The 20,048-nt window shown below is 39.2% G+C and overlaps 1 protein-coding gene across 1 annotated transcript in view; it reads right to left on the reverse strand.

Moving 5' to 3' along the window:
* Window positions 1-20,048, reverse strand: part of TBX18 (T-box transcription factor 18) — a 35,541-nt gene that overhangs the window by 6,064 nt on the left and 9,429 nt on the right. The window contains exons 4-7 of the mRNA XM_083730432.1: window positions 18,016-18,187; window positions 6,778-6,945; window positions 6,070-6,134; window positions 3,927-4,021 (exon numbers count right to left, since the gene is read on the reverse strand). Of these exons, the coding sequence (XP_083586558.1) occupies window positions 3,927-4,021; window positions 6,070-6,134; window positions 6,778-6,945; window positions 18,016-18,187 (500 nt within the window). The remainder of the gene's footprint in view (window positions 1-3,926; window positions 4,022-6,069; window positions 6,135-6,777; window positions 6,946-18,015; window positions 18,188-20,048) is intronic.

Below are 20,048 nucleotides of genomic sequence, written 5' to 3' on the forward strand. Positions count from 1 at the left end.
AGAACTAATTACATGAACATGTTTTTCTCATTAATTTTGGAATCCGGATCAGTGCATCTCATAAGGAGGAGTCAAAGGTCCTTTCCCAAGTCCCAATGCCTGGGCAATTAGAATTCCCCCCCCCCCTATTTCTTTTAAAGACCACAGGACACCGGTACACTCTCTAAAGGGGATGTCAAGCCAAGAAGATGGGGAAGTGTATCATATGGAAGAGTTTTCTTGGGCTCTCTTTCTAATGCTAAACACCTGCAAACACCAGCTTGTGTGGCCCTAAGCAAGAGGAGGAAATACAGAGAAGATTCTTTTTCACAAAGCCATACATAGTTAGTAGGAAACTTATTAAAATGGTATCTCTCTTCTAACTCTGCTCCTTTAAGTATTTAGGAGGGGTATTTATTTTACATCACCATAATCCCTGGCAATTAATATGGAATGAAAAACACCAAGCAAAGTCCTAAGGGACGTCTACATCAGTATCTCTATAATGCAGATTTCAGATCCAAAACTAACTTCCTATCAAAAAAATACTTCTGGCACACTCATTTTCCCCACATAGTTTTCACAAAATTGAATCACCCTGGAGTTTTTGCCTATGCTTATATTCTAGTGCAGGATTTTTATGGAAATTCTGAAGCAAATGATTTTAGAAGAAGAAAATAACTTCTTGCCTTATTGTCTATTATTTTGCTGTTGTTGAAAATAACTCTGAAATGACTTAGCATGGAAAACAGAAGATTGGAGTTCTGGTTATGTTAAAGACTAGAGTCTTTAAAAGGTGTTGGGAGGGTTGTTACAGGGCTAAAGAGTATATGTATGTATATATGTGGGTGTGGGTGTGTATACCACAAATTATCTTGGTATGCTCTGGGACTGACATGCTATCAACAAAAATGTCTGATGCCAAAACAGCCATCAACAAAAATGTCCAGCCAAAGTTACCATTTTCAAGTCACATTAATTTTGATGAGGATGTATGAATGTATGCTAGGTTCATGCAACATTTGTTGCATGTAGAGTTGGGTGAATATGCCAATTTTGGTTTCTCTCTGTTTCACGTTTCCCCATCTCCAGTTTTTAACAAATTGTGGCTCTTTTATATGAAATAAAATCCACATGAATATTTATCAGCATTATAGTACTAATTCTGCCCAATAGTCACATTTTTGCCAGGCAGGTACCCTTAAAATATTGCATTCTGGTATGTTATTTCACAAATAGGTACATTTTTATGGACACTTTACCCATGTATATACGTTTTTCTACACATTACTTGACTGGAGAACTGCACTGCAAAATTCATAGAAAGGGCTTTATAAGATTTGCAATACATCAGTTTTTGCAGTTTACTGAAGACACATTTACTAAAGTTGAACTTTCAGCTCAGACCCGTTTTTTAAGTCAATGTGTAATATCTGAAATACGTAGCAATTCAGGCTTAGAATTGGCAAAGTTTCATAATTTCTTCCACTAGCCAGCAAGCTAAGCAGGACATACTAAATTGAGAATGTTAAAACCAGAGTGAAATAATACTGACTCTGACACCTAATCATAAATGCAACAATAAAAATTAAAATATCAATCAGGAATTGTTTTGTTTGCATCTTGAGTCAACTGCTGGCAAAATAAAGGTAACCTTATATCTTCCCCTTCTTGTGGGAGGTAAGTGGCTCAATATGACTAAAGGCTGACACCCATGACAAAAAAACTAACCCAAAGCACATGGAAAACTCCAGGCACGGTACAAGTTACCAGTGCCACGAAGCAGTGCTCTGACTGCTCCCAGATCAATTTTCAGCATTTGGTATGGACAGCAATTTTTCCTGCTCATCTCATCATGTTCTGAACATTAATCCGGGGGTGCCTCTAATGAACTCTGAACATACCATTTGCTTAGGGCCAGTTTAGCTTTTTCACTGTTTTGTTTAACTGAAGAGGCTCTCAAAATATACAAATGGAGATTGGAAATCCATGGTTAATTTATTTGTGTTTTTATTCTACCCTTCCATCTAAGAAAGCTCAGACTGGTAAATATGTCTCTCCCCACCTCCACTGCCGCCTTTTAGTTCTTACAAAAACCCTGAGGACAGTTGACAGAGGTTAGGGTAAAAGAGAGCGAGCAACTGGCCAGGCTCACCCCGTAAGGAGAGATTTGAACCTGCATCTCCCCAAGTTCAGCACTAACCTAGCATCACAAATTGGGTGAACCACATCTGTATATAACTGGTCCCAATTACCTACTGTCCCTTTTCCCTTCTTTCTGTTTAGTTTCAGATTAAAAACTGCTTTTGGGCAGAGACTTGAAATATTTATTGTAGAGTACTAGTATATATGGGACACGGGTGGCGCTGTGGGTTAAACCACAGAGCCTAGAACTTGCCGATCAGAAGGTCGGCGGTTTGAATCCCTGCGACAGGGTGAGCTCCCGTTGCTTGGTCCCTGCTCCTGCCAACCTAGCAGTTTGAAAGCACGTCAAAGTGCTTCCAGTGGGAAGGTAAGCGGCGTTTCCGTGTGCTGCTTTGGTTCACCAGAAGCGGCTTAGTCATGCTGGCCACATGACCCGGAAGCTGTACGCCGGCTCCCTCGGCCAATATAGTGAGATGAGCGCTGCAACCCCAGAGTCGGCCACGGCTGGACCTAATGGTCAGGGGTCCCTTTACCTTACTAGTATATAAGTAAGTAAAAATATAGATCCTGCCCCCCAGAAGTGTGAGGTGCTTAGCATTTTACAATGGAGCAACAAAGCCTGGGATTAAGTTGCATATACCTGGCTTTCTTGTACCACCACAGCTGTAGCTGTAGCTGCAAGTATCAACTGAAGAGGCAATTGCAAGACAGAGGTGGAAGAAACCATGACATACTAGATCCATGGTGCAGGGCAGAGAGAGACTTCTTGCATCAGGTGTAAGTCCACAAGGCTTCAGTGGCTAGCTTTCCGGGCTGTTTTGAATGACTTGCACCAACTTTTCCATGCCTGGCATCATATGCTGTCAGGCCCAGGAAAATTTGTTACTTGCAAAAGAAGAATCAGGAGTGCAGCTGAAGTGCACTCCCAATTCTTCCTTTGCAACTGCAGCTTGAATTTTAAATCTCGTAATATCATATGTCAGGTGACTGACATGTGGATGAGGACACCCAACTGCCAAAGTGGCCCATGGAGGGTTGGCTACTTCTGGTACCCTACCCCTGAAGTAGATGGGACACACTGCAAGTCATGCTGTTTCTGATTATCGCCATAACTGTAGCCTTACATTTATTTGACTTGCAGCTAAGCTAGCCATGGCTTGAGATGAGGTTATGTGGAAAATGCAATTGGCATGGACCATTTTTTGGTGGCTTAAATAGCTGCTAAGGAAAAGCATGCAAAGCTCAGAGATGTATGAAGTGGCCAGGAAAGGGAGAAGTTCTCTTCCTGCCACAGTCCAGAGAAAAGTCCGCTCCTAGAAGGTACTATTTGCATTTCAAGAAACATTTTCACCAGCTGCCGCTTACAGAATGTGACTGGTTGACTCTAGTTTGGCCCACATGTCAAGAGTGATGCCCGAGCACATCAGTTAGTAAGCCCCGCAACATGGATTAATAATTTTGAAATTAAATTATAAGAGTACAAGCTATATTTATGCCCATAACAGTGTTATTATATTTAGGCTGAAGTCCTATACACACTTGCCTAGGAGTAAACCCCATTACACTCTATGGAGTTTACTTCCGAGGATGCACAGAATTGTGTTGTTAATGAGAATCACAGATTTTTTTTCATGTATGAAATTGCTGGAATTGCTGAGTACTGTATTATTGTGCCATTGTGCGATTAAAGGTGAAATCTGTTCAAATCAATGTAATTTTTTCCAATGACCAAAATGGGAGGAAGACTGCACCCTCAGTGAGTAATCGTTAGCATTCTTCAGGTTCCCAAGTGAGATTCATACCTTGTTTTGCGATCCCAGGTATATCTTCAAATGTAAGTGTCCTCAGTGAAGGTCTCCAGAAGGCATAAGACTCTACTAAAGCTTCTAATCCCATCCTAAACAACATAACAAAATCATGAGTTGAATAATAATTTTTTATTATATTTCACAGTACTTTATGATTGCTCTCTGTCTCTGTCTCTCTCTCACACACACATATAGTAGAAGGATTACATGAAAACAATCTGGTTCCAAGACAATATTTTCAATCAAACAGCAGCCAAGCTGTGGTTGTTTGGACCTCACAGCCATTTGCAATAAACTTGCTTGTGACCCGCAAAGAATATGCCAAAGACACATGATTTTGGCTTTCTTCCTTGTTAGCTGCTGCTAAATCAAATATTTTAAAAGCTAAAAATACATTAAATTCTTCCCTAGTGTTGTGTCTTTATATAAGCACTTGTTGAAATTGCCAGAATGTCCATCTGCTATCTTTTGCATAGAGGCAAACAACAACAACAACAACAGTTTTCCCAACTCAATAGATCAACATAGTCATAGAAAAGAATGGGACCTGGATCTCTTTTGAGAACAATGGACAGGGATGCTGAGAGTTCTCAGACACGTTCTTTATAAATTTGATACAAACATTTTCTCTTGGCCAACATATGCTTCCCCAAACCCAAACATTTACAATTATTTAATAAATAAATTTATACCCTGCCTTTGAGGGAAACATTCATTCCAAGTAGGCTCTCTTTGAAAACAGATTAATAATAATATAATAACCAATGTATTTAAAACCAGAAGCATAAAACCACAACACAAAACAACTACACCCAGCAATAAATAGCGTTTTTAACAGTGCAATCCATAAAACTATAAAATCATAAAAAGAGCAAAATCAGAATAACCGCAGCCCAATTAAAATACTTACCATTATTAAAAGGAGTAGTAATTAAATAATTTTTAAAGCCCACTTAAAAGCCTGCACAGATGGCACATGTGAGTTAAGTATACAAGTTTTAAACTATTTTTGAATTTTATAGAGCTGGGGAAGTCCACAAAAGTGGCAACCAAAATGATAAATGGTTACTTGGAGCACATTTCCTATGAGAAGAAGTTAAAGGAGTTTTAGTCTGATATAAAGATGATGGCAGGACAGGCATGATAGAGGTTTAGAAAATTATGTGTGATGTGATAACAGACATATTGTTCAATTTCTCTAATACACCTGCAGCTTGGGGCTCTCTCAATTAAACTGATTGGCAGCAGACATTGGACAGCCAAGACAAAACACAACACTTCTTCATACAATGCACAATTAACTTATGGGATTTGCTTTCTTTGGAAAGTTAAATCAAGATGGGAATTGCATTTCAGCACAGCAGTTGAAAGCAGTTCAATGATGCTGCTTCTCTAAGGTTTTGTTGCCAGAAACATTGAATAAATTTTGCAGGAAAGAGTTACAGAAGTATTAGCTAAATGTGGATTTAAAAAATAGTCTGCCCCCGCCCCATGCTAATGGAGGCTTTTCATTTGTAGTTAAAGTAGAGATAAAAGCCCACCTCCTGGAGGAGCATAGCCAAGGTGATAATTTATACAAGATGCTTTCAATCATTTTCACATTTTACCGCCATTCCAATTTATATTACCAAATGGCCAATTTTCTTTAACTAAAGCAATCATATTTTTCTCCTGAAGTACTTAAGAAAGAGAAATGTTCATATCCCCCAAGTAAAGATTTTTATAGGATCGTTTTCTATGACCTATGTGAAGAATCTAGAATATAAATTCTAACTTTGCAAGTGTTCAACAGGAAGAGAGAGCTTTTAAAGCACAAAGCCATCGTTTCTCTTACAAAACAATTTATTTTAAAGCCAGCATTTGCTTTGGGTTAGCAAACCTGTGATACAAAAGTGATTCAAATTTGCATTGTAGATTTTATGTTCCAAATCTCATAAAATCTCATGAAAGCAATGCAACAAAAGCACATGCAAAAAAAAAACCCTAATGCACACAGCACTCTCTCCAGTCATAAGCAAGGCACTATACAAAAGGAAGTGCGACGTATTTGGTGAAACTTCTCTAAAGAATTTAAAACAGTCTAGCCCCATCATCAAGAGCAAGAGTTCTATAAATTGCAAGGTGTTCCAAAGCTCACCTGTTGCGTCCAGAATCTCTAAATCCTTTGGCAAATGGATTCCTATCAATCTTGAGTCGGGTAATCTGCAAGGGCAACAGAATATGCTGATGACGAAGGTCCAGAGATATAAACAAGTACATCTTAGAAGCCACTCTGTTAATACTGAATGTCTGCTGCATTGCTAAATCACAACTATATTTCAAAGCACTAAGATGCCATTAAATAATTTGAAACAGGGGTTCCCACAGTCTGGCCCATAGGACCACCAAGGGTCCATGGCATGTCTGCATTAAATACTCATATTGTTATTTAATCGTATTTATTGACTCTTGTATTTTTATAATATATTTTTACATTACAATTTGCATTCTATGAAATGCTAATTGTAATACAATAAAATGCAATATAAGAAATAAAAGAAGCAGCAACCCCCCCCCCCAACAATTAAAATAATACCATGCCTAGTACGGCATGTTATAATTGCTACAACAGGCAGAAAAAATCATCAAGACATCTTGGCAAAATCATCTGCCAAGAACATCAGTAATTCTGAAGTGGTCTGTGAGGGGGAAACGGTTTGGGACCTACTAGCTTAATAGACATTAGATGGTTTTCTTTCTCACCTAGTGTCAAGACAGAGGTTCCTTCTTCCCCAGCCATTTGCTTGTAATTAAATGAAAATCCAGTAAATCAGGAACATTAAAAAGGAAGGAGAGCAAAAGTTACCTGTTGGTTCTGGTATGCCGTTACAGTTGTGAAAACAGTTTCAGGAAAGGAGAATGCCTTCACTCCTTCTCCCGAAGGAATGGGTTTGACTGGGGAGAGGTCATCCCCACAGTCCTTCCGAATGACATGGACACGTGGCTGATATTTGTGCATAGAATGGAGGATAATCTACATCGAAAAGAAAGAGAGAAATAATGGGTTTTGCAAGAAAAGACTCTCTGTTTCTTCTATGCCAATATTTTAAACACTTCCTGTTTTGTTCTGTCTGAGGACTAACTAAAGACAATGTAACACAGCTCAAAACTGGTCTTATACCTGATATTCGTCAGCTACTCTTGGAGCCTTTTTCGGCAAAAGAGCAAGGGAAAAATGCTTTAAAGAAATAAATAAGCAACCTCAAAATTAGCCTGGCTTCAGTTCAACAAAGTGCCCATGAGAGATAGTTTTATAACCATGTTACCAGAGGCTAAAGGGGAACTTATGTGGCCAGATTGCAGATGGATTCCCTCCAGATCTGTCCAAAGCCTTTAAAAAGTACTCTGGAACTTTCTGTTTCTTGAATCATGAAGAAATATGAAAACTCAACCGCTGAATACGCCCAACATATAAATAGTTACAAAGAATATTAGTTATGTTTTGTTTTTCATGTATTGCATGTACAAAATATTTTAATTTTTCTATTTAAATCATTACTACTGTTATTATTGAAATATGTAGCATGGATATATTTACAGAAGGACAGCCAAACACTGACCATGGACAGAGCAATTCTATACTGCAATTATACCAACTAGCAAGGGGCGACGGGGATACACCATCACTATGTAGGCCCAACAGCTGCTGTATCCAATATGAGCTCAGCCAAGAAGGGGAATGGGAAACATGATAGAAACATTTTAAAAGGCCTCAAAAATGCCAGTCACACCCCGGTGTCCTTGGCAACTCCACCAATGGCTGCCAGTTCCCAGGATGGGGCAGAGATAACAGCTTTCCCTACAGGAAAAAGATTCAAGTCCCCAAACACAACGCTTGCCATGAGCTCAGGACTCTCTGCCCCCTTTCTTGTGATGCAGGGTTTTGAGAGAGCTAAAGAATGAATACTGCAAAGGCTGAGAGACACTGAGATGCAATCACAAGTGGCCGAGACCAACATCCATCAATCTAATAAATTGTATGCTCCTTTTATCCCATTATCCCTGCCAAGATATCTGGTAGATTTACCAAATGCTAAAATGAGGATAGCCTTTACACAGGCAAGACTAAACGTTCTTTCATTAGCAGACTGGACAGGCCGACATAAAGGACATAAGAAGGATAGAGTTTGCGGCTGCAACTCTATATCAATAGAAGACATAACTTATATATTCCTTTCCATGTGCCCTGTCTATGACGATTTCAGAAAGCATTATATCCACCCATTGCTAAGATCACAGAAGGGAAGGCTGTCTCTTGTTTTTTGCTGTCCGATGTTGAGAGAGATATACCCTTTAGAACAGGGGTCAGCAACCTTATTCAGTTGTGGGCCAGTCCACTGTCCCTCAGACCATGTGGTGGGCCAGACTATATTTTTTTTTTGGGGGGGGGGAAATGAACGAATTTTTATGCCCCACAAATAACCCAGAGATGCATTTTAAATAAAAGGACACATTCTACTCATGTAAATACACACTGATTCCCGGACCATCCGCAGGCTGGACTGAGAAGTTGATTAGGTTGCCTACCCCTGCTTTAGAACATCTAAATTTCTTGTTACACAAATCTGTAAAGCCTTAATAAAACTCGAGGGGGGAAAGGAAAATGATTTATCCACTAGGGGTCGGAGAGTAGAAATGTCAACTGTGATTAGTAGCAGTATTCCTGTTAATATTATTATTATTATTATTATTATTATTATTATTATTATTATTAGTGTGTAATGGCTGCTTGCTAAACACAATAAACCAAAAGAAAAAGGAAAGGAAAACACAATGCTGTTGACCACAATCACCTCAGGACCCAAGTAGTTTCTCCCTGGGAACCCACAGGACCAATCCGCACCACCCAAGTTCACCTGATAGGCTAGGGCAAGTATAAGGTGTCGTGGCAAATGATGTAACTGGTGCTTTGCTGGTTGAGTGGGGATTTTGCCAAATCCTAAAGCTCCCCACCAAGTTCAGCTGCACTATAGGATTAAACTTAAGACATACCTCATTCTAGAGAGCAAGCAGAAAGAACTTCCACTTGTGCAACAGGCCTTTTTGTCCTCTCCTCCTTCCCAGAAACCCTCAAATTCTGCTCCAAATGGTTGGAGGACCCTCTTGAGCAGATTATGCAAGACAAGGGAGGAAATGAGAGGAAGGTGGCATCCTATTGTGTAAGTAGAAGGAACACTGGATTCCACCCAGAGAATGAAGAACGGCCATTGTTCATTTGTATATGTGGGTTCGTCTATATGTAGACATATGGTGATAATCACTGAGGCTGAACAGAACAAAAGCTAGCTAAATGGCCCAAAAAATGCTTAGTTACCTTGTTTAAAACTGGAAGTAGAAAGAGCAAGAGAAGATCTCAAAGAGGATCAGAAACGTTTACACTGACACTGTACAGAAGACAGTTTTGGTTAACCAGAGTCCTGAAAGAAATAATTAAAACTGGAAATGCTTTGGACTAAATAAAACATTTCCAGTGAATCTGTGAGGTCTCGTCTCTCGTTCCTGAATTAGCAACTTCCGCTCTTTCCTTCTCTGATTCAAAACGAGTCACGTGCAAAGAAGCAAATGCCTAAATATTTTCATAATGCTGCATGAATCATGATTTTCAAACTCACTTGGAGAAAGCTTTGCGTTCATTCTATGTTGCATATGAATTGACTGTGAATAGTTCAGAATCAAAAACATTAACTATTACTTTTGGAAGCCCATGGGGAGATTATATATAAACAGTTCCATGGGACCAGGCGATAGAAAATCTAATTAAAAAGGAGGGAATTTTTTAATTTCCTGTTTCATTATTAGCCACAGAATACTAAATTCAGAAGCGTATGTCATCCTTCCCGCTGCCCTCCTTTTTTGGCATCACACTGGATGCCAAATACCATGAAACCTAATTACCCAAATAAAAGGAAAAAAATGAGGTATTGTCCATCTGAGATGCTTTTATATGAATTAATTCCTCACTGGGGAACACGACATTGTTTTGGATAAGCAACTTTCTGGATACTTGAACTTTCACTAGACTGAAGTCAGACCATTACATCAGAAGAAAACCAAAAAGCATGCTTAGGTAAAATCTCCCGACTTCTGCACCTAATACAGAGCAAGATACAAGAAAGCTTTCTGCTGGGTTAAATATTACATTTTGAGAAAGGTTCTGATCTTTACGTTATGCTTTGTTAAAGGACCCTGAAAAGTAAGAAATTATGCTGCAGTCCTGAACACACTGGCTTCGACATAGTGTGTCTTTTTGTGTATAGTCACATTCACACCATGCATAATTATTATTCTTATAATTATCATTTATACCCCACTTTTGCCCCCCCAAGAAGCTCAAGGTGGCCTAGACGGTTCTCCCCCTCCTCATTTAACTCCCACAATGACCTTGTGATGTAGGTTGGGCTGAGAGGCAGTGACCAGCCCAACGTCACCCAATGACCTTCATGGATGAACACGGATCAGATTGCTTGTCGACACAGGACCTCTTTGGCATTTTTTGAATAAGAAAAAAACTAGTCCAAGAAGGGGGCAGGGGAGATGTGTGTGTGTGTGTGTGTGTGTGTGTGTGTGTGTGTGTGTATCTCCCATTCCTTTTCCCCAAAGGATGAATACAGTGGTACCTTGGTTTAAGAACAGCCCTGTTTATGAACTATTCGGTTTATGAACTCCGCAAAACCGGAAGTAGTGTCCCAGTTTGCAAACTTTACCTCGGTCTAAGAACAGAAGCTGAACGGTGGAAGGGCACCAGCGGCGGGAGGCCTCATTAGGGAAAGTGTGCCTCAGTTTAAGAATGGTTTCAGTTTAAGAACAGACTTCCGGAACGGATTAAGTTCGTAAACTGAGGTACCACTGTACATTGCTTCGGGAGCTGTCTCTCTCTGGATAGCTTCTATGGGGCTGTGCGGCCCTGTTGCTTTCTACCTCACCTACAATCAAGGACAGTGTGGTGCATCACTGCCACTCACCTGACCTGTTGCTGGTCGTATCACTGCTGCTTGCCAGGAGATGGAAGGGCAAGGCAGCAGGGAGGTTGTTACGGTGCAAATGGACTGGCAGGAGTGCCAAATTGACTTGGCCAGTGTGTTAGCACCATGCCAACCTCCCCAATGTGCTGTCCCTCCCTCTCCTGGGAAGCAGCAACAACATGACTGACCAAAGGTCCCATGGCTGGAGCAGCACACCATCCTCCACCACCACCACTCACCTATGCATATTTGCAAATGAACTCAAATACTAAAAAACGTATAGCAAATTATTTTGAAACAACGCCAAACCTAGGAAAACGTTGCATCTCTGGAATTTCTCACTGCTCAGGGAAGTGGAGAGCAGATAGCTTTTATCTTCACTATGAAATTCAGCAATGGGAGATGAATTCCCTGACTGAGGTTGCAACTCTATACACGTTTACGTGGAAATAATCCTTACCGAACGCAGTGTCTAAGCATAGCGTTGTGCTGTAAAACACACTGAATTTTTTCTTACACTGATACATGATATAAATGATATAATGCAAGATTAGAAAATCAGCTGTGTGTGGCCTAATGGATTCCAAATCCAAAATTACAAAGAGCTTCTGTTAAAGCATACAACATTTTTAAAGTGTTTGTAAAGCACCTGTAAAGCTAGATTTCACCATCACTTTCATAGCATCAAGAACCAGTCCCCCACACCTACAGTTTTACAGACAGGCAATCTTTAGTAAACTTCAGATTTGAGTACACAGAAATGTGCACACAGACACACGCGCGCGCGCGCACACACACACACACACACACACACACGATAATTTTGGACTAGCAACAAAGACAAGAGAGAAATATATTGTGAATCTTTTTGTTCCCTCTTCTACTTCTCATTCCAGTGTTCCTGTCTTGTAGCATAGAGATGCACCCTTACTGTAAATAAAGCTTTGAAATCAGTGGGTCTGCAAATCTGTATGTTCCCACTCAGAAGTAAGCTACATTGAGTTCACCAAGTTTTACTCCAAGGTGAACGAGAACAGGATTGTAACCTGAATCAGCTTAAACCTAGCCAATCCAGTGGTGTGGTTACAGATTACTATAGATATTCTGCAAAACGTACCCAAAATATCCATCACCCACAAACATTTAGCTTTGCAACAGTAGATGGTCAAAATTGCACTTTACAGCTCTATAATTTGTGGTCAAGATGGAGAGGATTACATGCAGAAAAATACTGCTCTCATTGCTCTGCTTCAGCTAAATTGTGGGTATGTCTTGTGCAAGATATATAGAAGGGGATCTCTGTTTATGTCTTGAAATAGAAAACAGTTAACTCCCGTTACAGTTGCCAGCTTTCCCATGCAGGAGTTACGGTAATCTTTTGATCCTGGCCATAATTTCACCCCCATGTTGTAGCCTCCGCACATGAAAAACCTGATGGATCATTAACAGTTAATCCACATTTAGAACCCCAGTTGCACCAGGAACATTCACCTATATATCCAACCAGCTGGAGTCAATGACAACCAACAGGTGTTGCTATCATCAAATGTTGTCAGTTTATATTTTTAGCCACTTAAAAGCTGAGGCAACAGATTAGTAAGCTTAGTCTGACTAGTTTTGCGCTGGATCACAGACTTAAGATATTGCAAGATTTTAAAAATGCAAATATGTTGGCAGGATTTTTTGTGTTCTATTTAGTGATGCTTTCATGCTTCCTAGCTGTAATTTCATAAGCATGACAAAAAGAGGCTATTTTAGAATACTGTTGAAATTCTTGGAACAAGTGCAGATACAATATATAAAAATGTTTTCTTTTGCAGTTCTCAAACTTTCTTTTATTAAACGACATGATAAAGTATACATACTATACGTACAGAGATAGTATCAATAAAGTTAACATAATTCCCTGTTTTTATTTATTATCTTATCCATAAAACTGTCTTAAAAAGAAAAAGAAAACTAACAAATATAGCAACCAACCCTCCACCCAAATTCCAAATCTGTAAATAAAATATAGGCATACAAGCTTCCCATTCTGCCCTTGGTTTTAAATAACAAGAAAACACACAACAGGTAGTCAGCAACAGAAAATAATACCTAAGTAACAGTCTTAAGAGTGTGTAATGCTTGTGAAAATATTGGACATAGTGGAGTTTAATATTAGAACAGGCACCCCCAAACTCGGCTCTCCAGATGTTTTGGGACTACAATTACCATCATCCCTGACCACTGGTCCTGTTAGCTAGGGATGGTGGGAGTTGTAGTCCCAAAACAGCTGGAGGGCCGAGTTTGGGGGTGCCTGTATTAGAGCATCTGTGACCTTCAAATGTTGAATTTAAAGTCTTAAATCTAAATTTTAACTTTCCCTATTTCCCTTTTGCAAAATAACCTCATCTTCCCTGTGTTCTGTGATGCTGCTATATCATCTGTAAGTGGACAGACGTATATAATTGGTGGGCTTCTTCAGGCAACTTGCTGTTGATTTGTGTAAGCAATAAAGTTAGACCAAACAGATATCTATGTGTTTGTTTTGAGTGGTTGTTAGTCAGCGCTTTTCTGTCAATTTTTCAAATAAGGCCAGATTAGAGTATACTACTTTTCTTTGCTAAGCCCCTCTAAGTTGTTCAGAGTCCGTGCTAGCATTGTTGCCTATTAACTGCTGTGAAGACAAACTTTATTTTCATGAGTGACTATATTAAGAAGGGCTAACTGCTGCATTATTTTGATTTTTTTTATTCACTATTAATTGTATTCCCCTAAAAACCAGTTCAGAATTCCTGTAAGTTGGGCACGCCCACCACTCAAGCATATATGTTCCTACGCTATGTCTGGTTCAAAGAACAATACATAGAAGAGTAATACTTAACAAACTGATTATTTATTTGAGGGACTGTTTGTGCCACAGATATGCCTTTTTTAAAAAAAGCAGGAAGAAAAAATAATAATGAAAACTGGAGGCACCTTTTGTATCAAAAAGACTAAATTATCTGTATTCTGCATTAGGGAAAGGAGCAACTGTAGTAATGAGTAAGGTAAGTATGGCGATATTCTTTGTCTCATCCAAATGTGAGCAAGCAGGGTGCCATCCACAAAATATTTATGCATCCTTACTCATCATTGTTTCAACTGGGAATAAGCACTGTGCTAAGAATTTATTTTGCAAGAGTATAACAGTTCTGAATACCAGCTTGTATAACTCTACCTCCAACTTTCCTCCCTGCATTTATAGAAGAAAAAATTTCCCCTGTGTGTTTCTACATGGGCAATCTTTCAGCCATCTCAAAACACTTTTTCATTCTGCTGTAAAGCAAAAGAATGAAAGTATACACGTTGGAACAGCCAGTTCTCTGGTTTATATTTCTGCATTTTCTGGTAACAATAAATGACATTCTTTGCAAACTTTCCAATTTTAGAAAGATGAATTTCTTATAAAATCTTTTGTCTCCAAAACCTATATTTTAATTTTCAAGGCACATTTCGGGACTGAATCAGTTCAATGTGTATTTTGAAATCCTCTAGGAAAAAGCTACTTGACTTTCCTCCAAGCTGAAGTACTCATTAAAGTGGAGTGCTCAAATAATTCCAACCACGATAGAGTTTTCAATTCAGAGGGGAAAGAAGTTAAACCTCATTATCACACAATATGGAAACTTGCTCTTTCCATCCTGAGACTTTGTTTGTAGACTACCATTATCTAACTCACAGAGGTTTGTCTACCTGCTGCATCCAATGAAAATAATGATTATAAGCAATCAATTCATGCATGGTCAGCTGCAGACTCCAGAACCTTTGCTGAATAAAACTCAATTTTAGGAGTCTCCCATGTTTGGCTCTTAGAGGTTATTTAAAATGATGGGGCCTGATATACTGCACCCTATACCCTACTTTCTTTCTTTACAAGTGGCCTTATTATTTAATATCCAATCCTATTACAGTGGTACCTCAGGTTAAGTACTTAATTCGTTCCGGAGGTCCGTACTTAACCTGAAGCACCACTTTAGCTAATGGGGCCTCCTGCTACTGCTGCGCCGCCAGAGCACGATTTCTGTTCTCATCCTGAAGCAAAGTTCTTAACCCAAGGTACTATTTCTGGGTTAGCGGAATCTGTAACCTGAAGCGTCTGTAACCTGAGATACCACTGTACTCCTATACATAGTAGCCGTAGGTATGCAACAGTGCTCCTGAAATAGAGTTAATTCACCTGTATCTATTGCTCAGCTTTACATCTCTCTTTCTAATGATACCATTGAGGTTGTAGATGTTCTAGACCAGTGCTAGCTCAGATGTCAGTTATGGGCAGGATGAGGACTAACAAACTAAATCTTGGCAAAACAGAGGTTCTTCAGTACAAAAGGTATCAGTTTCAGTATCCAACTGGTGCCATAAAAGAGGCTACACTCCCTCTGCTAACACAGCCTTGCAGCTTGAGAATGTGTATGGACCCAGCTTTGGACCTGGGTTGTCTGGCTTCAGTCAGAAGCACCTTTGCAGAATTAAGATTGACATGCCAGCTGCATCTCTTTTCAAACTTGCTATGGTGATCTGTGTATTAGTCACCTCTCATATCTTGATTTCTACATGACGCTCTGCCTTTGAACGCAGTTAAGAAATGTGAACTCGTTCAGAATGCAACAGCCAGACTTGATTTGGAGGTGAAATATAGGGTTCATGTTTTTCCCACTCCAAGCACCACTTTTGTACTAATTACCTTGGCTTCCTATTAATTTCTGGATACGATCTGAAGTGTGAGTTCTAAAAAGCTCTAAGTGGCTGGAAACCAGTTTGTCTGAATGTCTTTCTCTATATAATTCTGACCTAGAACTAAAGCATTCCAGACAGTTCCAGTCCCTACAGGTATTAAGGTGACCATGCAGAAAAAAGCAAACCTCACTTCTGAAACTCTCTCATCCCACCCCAAGGAAATTCATTCCGATCCTTGCTGATTATATTCAGGAGAGAAATTAAAGCCTCTCTTTTTAATATGCTCTCTCAGATATTTTGGCTCGCTGAACTGAAACTGAAATAGTCTGCTGGGTTATGTGTGTGTGTGTGTGTGTGTGTGTGTGTGTATATATATATATGCAGGTTTTGGTGTCCTCGGGTGTCTTCCCGTGTAAAAGTTGGGGTGTCTCGCCTAGACACCCCAACTTTTACACGGGAAGACACCCGAGGACACCAAAACCTGCATTCCTGTACCCGTGAAAATCTACGAAAGCAAATATATATATATATATATATATATTGCCTGTTATATTTTACTGTTTTTACTTTACACTGTTCCGATCTCCGTAGTGAGGAAGAACAGGATATATATAATTTTTAAATAAATATTCCTCTTCCATCTAATTCACCTGATGATTGCAGAATCAAACCCCAGCAATCTAGAGACAAACGAGTGCTCAAAGTTACAGAGACAAAAAGTTAAAATTAGCTTTCAGCTGGCTTACAAAAATGTATTATGGGATGCTTCGTTTATTTTCTAAAACATCATATTGACGTTTACAAAACAATTGGCCAGGCATTCCAATTTCCAACTCCTATCTCTGAACTGTTACTCGTGGAATTCGGGGGGGGGGGGGGGGAGAGACTCAGGCAAAGTGCAAAACATAGTGATGTGCGTCAAAATTCCATACAGCCTTGACTGAACTAAAGTCAGCACTGTTGTATTTCCAGACATTCTAAAACAACTGACCATTTACCTTGAAATTTCATCCTTCCTTAGAACTCAAAAGAAGCTGATTTTGTACAAGTAATTCCCAACAATTTGGCTAACAACTTGCTTGTGGAAGAAGAAGTAGCAGATTCATTCATAACTTCATTAAACAAAATTACAGACTCTAAAAGTGCTTAGAGTATTCAGTATGGATCAGGGCCACAAAACAGGCAGAGGTGGCCTTGAAGAAATCATAGCATGCAAATCCTTCCCTCATGCGCCCAAGAGGGAAGTGTTCTCACAAGTGTGGTCATGTCTGTAAGAATATTAGGATGGCCATCACATCCCTCAGTTTTTAGAAATCCACCTCAGTGTTCTCTTTAAAAGAGGTTAATTTATTCCTTTATTAACGAATTTTCAAAATGCTCAAAGAGTCCCGTCTCAAAACCATTTTATATAATTTTTTACCAAGGCAGGATATTTTAAGGATTAACTGAAAGGTATTAATTCGCCTGTCTATCTTCCATCTCATAAGCATTGAAGAGAAAATGAAATATTACCATAGTGTATTTTGTCATGTGAGGTGTTGTCATAGCTAAACAATCTGGAGCCTGCAAACAGAACACTTAACTGCACAATTCCCTGCCAGTGTTGCAGAAGTAATGAGCTTCAGCTGTGAAAAGGTCTTGCTCCATAAGGTAGGTAATAAATCACTATCAGAGGAACCGTAGCTCTCGTGTTGCTCCTTTTAAATACTGTTATTAACACCTCACGAGGCTTTCGCACAAATGATTTTATTTCTAAAAAATCATTAATTGAATTTTATTTTGCCCAGTTAAGGCTGCTAGATATTGAAGATGTTCACATTAAGTACAGACATATTGTTTCACCTTACAGAGGGGGATCTGAAGACTATGTATACAATACCAATGTGTTCAGGTAGATCTGCACTTTCAGTTAAGTTAATTTAGGGCCTATCCATACTTCTGCTTGTAGGAAGCACAGATCCAAGGGGTTTTCTAGGCAAGAATCCAAGCAGTTTCTCCCTTGCCCTGTTCCTTTCCCAGGGAAAACCCGCTCTTTAGCTTTAAATCGGAACAGAAATCCGCTGAAAACCCAATTTCATTTGTTCTGATTGAGCGCTAAAGGGGAAAGGCAGCTGGAAAAGCAGAAGTACAGATGAGCCCTTAGTTAGGAAGCTCAGTTCTGCTTCTCCAACAGTCCAAATCATTCTACGAGGGGAAATGACACACAGTTACGGATGAATTGTTGTGGCGGGGAAGGGAAACATGTCTGTATCTAACCTGCCCTAAGCTTCACAAAATCAATCAGTTTTTGCTAATGTGAGAGTGTAGGTCAAAAAGAATTGTTGTTGTTTTTTAAATACAATTGATGGTTAGATGCACATTGTAGAAAATAATATACTCACATGTCCCTGGTCATCCAGTTCATTGTTTGTAAGTTTCAGTTTGTCAAAGCTAATCACCTGCCTCATCCAAGTCTCTCCTGAGGCGGGTGAATCTGGGTGGATGTACACACGGGGAGGAACCGGCGAATCAGCATTCCCAGCTACCATCCATTTGGAGCTGTGATAAACATACCTGTAGAAAGAAACCCAATGTGCATGAGATTCAGAATGGAAATAATGTGGTGGCATTGCTTAATCGTTGTGGAGAAGCAAAAGGGGGGGAGGAAAAACAGATGAGGGAAGGAGAAAGAGCACCTCACTTCTAGGCAGAAGGGTTTATTTATAAAGGAGAAAAACAGTTTGGTACCGACTATTTTGGTTTTATTTAGCCCTTTCCCCCAAATTAAACTAGTTGTTGAAAATCTTCAACTGGGGGTTGCACAAATCAGCTAAATATCAGGAGGAATTCAGGAAAAGCTGTAGCCTAATATTTAACATTACAAATGGATTGTTTCAACTGAAAACAAAATTCTAGGAAGATCTCTTTTAAAGGCCACAAAATTAGAGTAATTCTGAGCTTTATCTTATAACCAGAATAATATTTTCACTTATAGGTCAATCCATTTAAAATAATTTATTGAAAACCGAGCCAATCAATATATTTATGAAGTATTTTCAGCCGTTATAAAAAACCTCTGTAAGGTGAAACTTTTTAAAGCATTCTAAAACAGCCTTAACTTTTTCGTGTGCATTTTAATTTTAGGGCATTTAGTTCTAAAAGGGAGTAAGCATCATAAGTTCTATTTGCTCTCACACTGAAAATATAATTGTTTAATTGTAATCACAGCTGACACAATCAAGACAAAATGGAAATTTTGTCTTATAAAAGTATTTTTAAAATCTGAGGATGTCAGACAATTCCAACAGAAATGGGAGAACTTGGCAATGGTCACTTATTCATCCCATGACTGGAACAAAAATCAATCCAGCAATAATTATCAGTATTCACTGTCGCTCTTGTTTTCAGTCTGAAAATGATATGTAATTGATAACTCCCCTCATCTCATTTGCACTGTGTTTCATTTGCACTGAAATGAACGGTGCAGAGTAATGTAAACATAACGCAATTATGAAATTAATTGCATAATTATCTATGTAAAATTCTGCAACAGAAGAAAGCAAGATGAATAATGAAACTTTTGTCAGAAGCCGAACTGCAGCAAACTGGAAACAGCACTGCCCCCAGCAAACACAGGTTGAAATGTAAATTGATGCCTTCTTACACCTATACACAAGCCAAAGGCCCTTCTATATGCAACTGCAAACACAGAACTCCTGCAAGTAGGCTGGAATTGTGTGCTGGGCTGCAGTGAATATTAAAACACTTCAGGGCACTAGAACTGGGCACTGGAGCCTCACAATTACTGGAATGGGGAGATCTAGTGCAGTGATGCGGTCATAACCTAATCTATTTTATTACAGAAACTTTTTTAAAAATCACTGTCATTTTTCTATTTGCAAACTATACTGTACTATGGTCCTAAATATTATATCAACATTTCATTTCTTATATTTACAACAGCATTAAACATTAACTGGGCTTCAATAATGAATTATTAAATATCAGAATTTTATTTTAAACTGTTTATAGATGAATAATGGCCTTGACATCAAGAGAAGCAGAACTGGGATCATTGGCTTGAATTCCAAGTGTCCCTTCTTCAAATGGAAAGGCTCATACCGTTTGCTGAAACGTTGTGGCCCTAGCAAACACTCCTGCTGGCTGATTCATCAATTTCCCTTCCCTTTGCAGATCCAGCACCACCACTACCTATTCCAGATGGCCCCCTACCCCACAGGGCAGATGTTCAGGAGGTGAAGGGATAGCAGGAAAAAGGGAGAAATCAGTGAAAAACACCTATCTGTCTCACCCACCCACACCACAGACAGAGGAAATGTCCCATGTTCTGCTCAAAAGAACTCGGAATCTGATCCTAGGGACACAATCTACAAAGCACTGGTCCCATTTAGGCCATTTAAAATAATATTAGTCA

The sequence above is a fragment of the Podarcis gaigeae genome, assembly GCF_964106915.1.
Source record: "Podarcis gaigeae genome assembly, chromosome: 3".
Classification (NCBI taxonomy): Eukaryota; Metazoa; Chordata; class Lepidosauria; order Squamata; family Lacertidae; genus Podarcis; species Podarcis gaigeae.